General features: G+C 44.3%; 1 protein-coding gene across 1 annotated transcript; it reads left to right on the top strand.

Moving 5' to 3' along the window:
• Positions 1-236: 236 nt before the first annotated feature.
• LOC119297827 (putative receptor-like protein kinase At4g00960) lies at positions 237-3,620 on the top strand. Its single transcript, XM_037575459.1, has 8 exons — positions 237-927; positions 1,042-1,451; positions 1,663-1,794; positions 1,875-1,996; positions 2,096-2,306; positions 2,548-2,791; positions 2,877-3,024; positions 3,179-3,620. Exons 1-8 carry the CDS (start codon positions 509-511, stop codon positions 3,473-3,475), a joined length of 1,983 nt encoding a protein of 660 aa, XP_037431356.1. The 5' UTR covers positions 237-508; the 3' UTR covers positions 3,476-3,620.
• Positions 3,621-6,043: the final 2,423 nt, after the last annotated feature.

Genomic DNA, 6,043 nt, shown 5'->3' with positions numbered 1-6,043 from the left:
AAAAAAAACAAGCGCATGGAGCCCATGCACGGGAGGAGCAGCTGCAGAAAAGTCCACGCGCGTCTTGCGCGGAAGGAGCAGCGCGCAGCCGACGTGCGGGCGTTTGCGGAAAAGAAGCGTTGATCGCTTGATGCAAATCGTACAGCGCTGGATGCGGTAGGTAGTTTTACTCGTGCGACCCGTGAAAAAAACAATCTAACCTAGTGCAGACAGTAACTGGTTGGCTGGAGGTAGGTATGTGGCAGAGGCGCAGGGCGGTGGAGCGCCGCCGTGCGGGGTCGTCCGTGCCGCGAGAGGAGGTAGCTTTAGTCGGCCGGAGCCAGGAGGGGAGGCGGCGACTGATTTGGCGACGAAAGAGACATGCGTAATTTCGTCTTCTTTTTAGATTTTTGGTAGCCCACGCCCAGTTTTGTACTCGCTGCCATTTGGGGAATCTTAACATGGCGTGCCGAAGAAAAGCAAAGTAGTCAACCCACTCCCTCCGACCCTCCCAGTCGCTGCCGCCGCGATGGTCGCCGGGCATGGTATCCTCGCCGTGGTCACTGTCCTGCTCGTACTTCCGTCAGCCCGTCCTCTAGAGGACAGCACGTGCGACCCCAGCACCACCTTCGCGCCCAACAGCACCTATCAGGCGAACCTGAACCTCCTCGCCGCGGCGCTCCCGGGCAACGCCTCCTCCGCGCCGGCCGGCTTCGCCACCCTCTCCGCCGGCACGGCGAGCCGGGCCTACGCGATGGCGCTCTGCCGCGGGGACGTCAACGCCTCGTCCTGCGCCGCCTGCGTGTCGCTGGCGTTTCGCGCCGCCGGCCAGAGCTGCCCCAACAACACGGGCGTCACCATGTACGAGGACGACTGCGTCCTCCGCTTCGCCAACCGCCAGTTCTTGGACTTCCTCAAGGCCGACCAGTGGCAGGCCGGCGAACTCAGGTAGTACTGCAAATTTCATCATACTTTTAACACGCTTCTTCCGATTCAAAGGTATCCTAGCTACTTGGAATGATTCCGATGAACTTGCGCCGAATTTCAATTGCCCGGTACCAGCATCCAAACCACAACGGCTGACGGGAGCGTTCCGGCGGTCGCGGTTTCCTGGTTCAGCGCCGCGGCCACAGCCATCCTCACCGCCGTGTCTGCTGCTTCGAGCAACTCGACCTCCGGCGCCGGCGACGCCCAGAAGCAGTACTTCGTCACGGGCGAGGTTGACTTCGACCCCAGGATCTACGCGCTCGCGCAGTGTGCGCCGGTCCTGACGCCGGAGCAGTGCAGCAGTTGCATCGGGCAGCTCCTTGTGCAAATCAAAGTCGATCTGAGCACCAAACCCCCATGGGTTACATCACGTGTGGAGTGGTGCGACCTGAGGTATGACGTGCGGCCGTTCTACGAGGGCCAGGCCATGCTGCAGCTTCAGGCGCCACCTCCGCCGTCATCTGCTACTCCGGAGACCCGAGCAGGTAACACACTACCATGCGATTCTTTCTTGGTTTTGTCTGAAGAATTAATGCAGTTTTGATGGATTGTCAAATACTGCCAATTGTCTGGCAGCTCTGTGGGCATCTCTGTGGGCATCCCAAAGACCAAAGTCAAATATTGCCAATTGTCTGGCAGCCCAAAGTTGTCACAATTTCTAACTTCAGAGTTGATGTTTGGTGTATGCAATTGCAGAGAAGAAAAAGAGTAGTGCAGTAGGGATCTCTGTGGGCATTGTTTGTTCGCTTGTATTGATATTGATCCTTTCGGCTTTGGCGTTCATTCGCTTCAGGAGAAGGATCAACAAGGCAACCGAGCACGACAACCGTGAGTGGCATCAAGAAATGTACCTGCTCATGATCTGGAATTTCATGTTTACTGATACCATTCTTGCCATTTGGCACCAGCATTCAAGAAAATCTCGAGAGCGCAGTGCGTGATCTACGATTTGCCTGCGCTGCAAGAGGCAACTGATAACTTCTCGCAGAGGAATAAGCTCGGAGAAGGTGGTTTTGGTGCTGTGTACAAGGTAACTGAAGAAGCTAGTAGTATAGTATGTATGCAATTGAAAAGGAATACTCTGTCTGTATCACAACTTGTCTGAAAAAGGAATACTCTGTTTCTTCAGGGGATACTCCCGGACGGGCAGGAAATAGCAGTGAAGAAACTTCTGGGAACAGCTGGGCATGGTTTGGATCAGCTGCACAATGAGGTGCTGATGCTGGCAGAACTTCAGCACAAGAACCTTGTTCGGTTACACGGGTTTTACTCGCATCGGGATGATACACTTCTTGTTTATGAGTACATCAAGAATGGGAGCCTTGATAACTTTCTATCTGGTATTTTTTCTTCTCTCCACTGACTTGTTCAGTCACCAACTTGCCACATTGATAGACCCTAAACATTTCAAAGATACGTCGTATCACACTCACACCAACATAAAATTTAAAGTGGACCCTGTAGTAACTTAAGCATGAATTTTCATAGTAGAGAAACTTAACCAACTTAAATGCATTCATTTTGCTCTTTAGTTTGACTTATAGCACAAGCTATTATAATTTGAAAATTCTGTTGAACCAGATGATACCAGAGAGGAAGAACACACACTAGTTTGGGAGCAGCAGTACACCATCATCATTGGCATTGCCAAGGGAATATTGTATCTTCACGAGGACTCGAGCATGAGGATTATCCACCGGGATCTGAAACCCAACAACATACTTCTTGATGACGACATGGAACCGAAAATTGCTGACTTTGGGTTGGCAAGGCTGCTTGGCGAAGGTCACACACATACCAAGACATCTGGAGTTGTTGGAACACTGTAAGCTCACCTTCATAACCAAATCAAACCTCCATAAATCAGAGTATTCGTAAACATTTAACTACTCACCATCCATCTGCTGCAGAGGTTACATGGCTCCGGAGTACGCGATACATGGACGTGTGTCACCCAAGATTGACATTTTCAGCTACGGTGTATTAGTCCTCCAAATCGTTACTAGGAGAAGGGAGTGTTGGTCTGCAGATGGCAACACTGTGAATCTCCTCACTGAGGTGCATGCTGATTTTACTTGAGTATCATCTCATTTCATCTATTTTGTGCTTCTATCTGTACGCAGAAGCTAGCTTTATGCATATATATAAATATTGTTATCATAGGGATCTCAGGTTTCCATTAACAGACTGAAGTTAAACAACAAACTAACAGGTATGGAATCACTGGAAAAAGGGAACAATCTCGCAAATGATGGACCAAGCACTCGATCAACATACTCGAAGCCAACAGCTGCGATGTGTGCACGTCGGGCTGATGTGTGTCCAAGCAGACCCGGACCACAGGCCTGAGATATCGACCGTCATTTTCATGTTAACCAGGGACAATATGGAGCTTCAGCTACCAAAGGAACCTGCATTCTTCTTCGGGAGTAAGCCAACTTCTGATTTCGTGTCGGGAGAGGACATTTCTGTGAATGAGGTTTCATTTACAGAGCCGTACCCTAGGTAAATCGAATGTAAGCATGTAATGTGAGAGTACTCAAGGCACGAGTCATCTCTTAATTTGCCTGGTTTCATATTCCGACACTGAGTTGACCATGTAAAGGAACAATGCTTCATGGTTTATTTGGTTCGCAAGATTCTCAAAACGCGGGATGGGGTGACATGAAACATTGAATACTATAGGAATCAGAAACACATGAATCTGTAATAGAAGTTGTTTGGTTACAAGAAAAATGCATGAATATAACTATAGCATTAGGTGCATGACATAGTTGTCACAGAAACAAAAGAAAACTTCTATGAGGTTGGACACTTGGACTCAATGGGAATTTTAGTTGGAATTTCTTGCAACTTTAACATAGGAATAATTCCAATGATTTACAACTCTATGAACCAAATAAGCTATATAATCAAAATTTCAAAGGAATATAATAGTTTATGAAATTCCTTTGAATGATATAGGCCATAAGTACTTTTTGGTCACATGTAATGTTGCTAATGTGTGAAGATGCCTGGTCTTATGTATGAAATTCAATTTGAAACTAATGGATTGCAATTTAATTTGCATTCGATTGGGTGAGCCTATGCGACAAGAGGCTAATAAAGGGAGGGGCTAGGGTTCTCTGCCTAGCGAGGAGATGATGTGGGAGTAATAAATAAATGTGCTTGAGTAGAGTGGTGAGGAGATGATGTAAGATTATGTGGGAACTCGGAGGATTATGTGGGATCATTCCTTTCTTCACCAGTGAACTAAAAGTACGTAATTTGTATTGCAATGAAGTCCAAGTTGAGGGGCGATTGTAAGTAAGCGAGTGTCATTGGTTGAGCCATGATGCACAACGGGCTTATGTCTGCCAAACTATCCCCTATGAGTTTCTTGATTATGCACTATTGATGAGACAATTATGTAATGTTCATAATAAATTCTTGAGTTCTTTATGACAAATGCGAGTTGATCCCATATTGCTTTCTTTACCTTTATGATTTTTCTAGCCTCTTCGGTATCGACCATTGCTCACTCTTCCATGGAGACTTGGTGCATACTTCGCTGACACATCCAAACCCCGTGGGATGAATTTCTCATATTCTTCCACACATAAGCCCACATATTATCTTCCTCAAAACATCTACCATACCTACCTATCATGGGAGTCCATAACCGTTTTGAGATATACTGAAATGCAATTTTACATTGTCATTTAAATTACATGACTAGAGATGTTGTTCCTTCTCGTCATATTGCTTTCCATGATCATACAGAGCTGACATGGTATTATTGTGGCAATACCACCGTTTATTTATTTCATATACATGCTACGCTAAATCATTGTACATCTTGGTATACTGCTAGAGGCATTCATTAGAGTTTTAAAATCATGTTTATCATTTTTTAGTTCAGTTGAGTTTAGTTGTAAGTAAATTAAATATGTATTGTATATCATTTAGGGTGTTGCTCTAACCTTGGGAGATAAAAATATGTGGCAAGGATGTGCTAGAGAAAAGAGAGGAATAAGAGAGGGAGCAACACTACTGTCCTTTTTGGTAGTATATACATGTGCTTCAAAGTAGCACATGCATGTGGTAGATATCATAGAATACTTCAAAGTAGCACTATAGCGTTTCATATTGAGTTTTCATGCACTTCTTATTTAATACACTAGTTGAGAATTTTTTACGTTATAAAACTTTGCTTGTATATTCAATGACGAGCTTCCTCAAATGGTCTAGGTGTCCATGAGAAGCAAATTGGATGCACACGCACTAGTCCATTAGAAGAGCTTTCATACACTTATGGCTCTAATGCATCCATTGCATGACAATCCCTACTCTTTGCATTGACATCAATTATAAGGCTTTCACTTTGCTTTATGATCAAGCCTGGTTCATGCAAGATTTTCTTATACTTTGTTTACTTCTCATAAACCCCCATTATCATACTCTCTTCCATTTTGAAAACTTGATGTAAATAGACAATCGCTCAAGCATTGCACGAATCATTACGTGATTCATTGGTACTGCATAGTCAAAGTAACTTGGCCTTGGGGTGGTTTATGATAAGATTGCCATTACATGATGAAGACCAACTATTGCTACGATTCCAATATAATTTGACATTCTTAACCAATATTGATTGAAAGCATTGATTCATGAAAAAAGCAAGAGTATGTTTATCTGCATATTTTGATGTTACTTGCTTGTTACCAATTAACTTGTCATTGCTATTCTTTTGAGTTACCTAAATCACATTAGGGACTAGTCAAAATTAACTTGTCATAATCTATGAGGCATGAGTATTGATTAAGCTTTGGCACGTTGATACGTCCTTCAAGTATCAATAATTTTTGTTTGTTTCATGTTATAATTATATCATAATGGCATAGTTTTCGCATCAATTATTATTATTTGTACACTAACCTATCAGTTTAGTGCCAATTGCTAGTTGATGCTTTCTTCTTTGTAGTTTTTAGTCTTTTCAGAAGAAGAAAAACAATTTTTCAGGGATCAAAAAATTGAGAAAAATTGTCCAGGAAGTTTCCGGAGAAGATGGAGCCAGGATCAATACCTACCTGTTGGG

The sequence above is a fragment of the Triticum dicoccoides genome, chromosome 5A, assembly GCF_002162155.2.
Source record: "Triticum dicoccoides isolate Atlit2015 ecotype Zavitan chromosome 5A, WEW_v2.0, whole genome shotgun sequence".
Taxonomy (NCBI): domain Eukaryota; kingdom Viridiplantae; phylum Streptophyta; class Magnoliopsida; order Poales; family Poaceae; genus Triticum; species Triticum dicoccoides.
This window is presented reverse-complemented; position numbering and strand designations above follow the sequence as displayed.

What these genes read in the sequence shown, in the direction of transcription:
- LOC119297827 (XM_037575459.1), top strand. Translation starts at nt 509, where the DNA reads ATGGTCGCCGGGCATGGTATCCTCGCCGTGGTCACTGTCCTGCTCGTA. An exon ending in GTTTTGGTGCTGTGTACAAG is followed by an intron (nt 1,997 to 2,095) that starts GTAACTGAAGAA and finishes CTGTTTCTTCAG; the next exon opens with GGGATACTCCCGGACGGGCA. An exon ending in CTGTGAATCTCCTCACTGAG is followed by an intron (nt 3,025 to 3,178) that starts GTGCATGCTGAT and finishes ACAAACTAACAG; the next exon opens with GTATGGAATCACTGGAAAAA.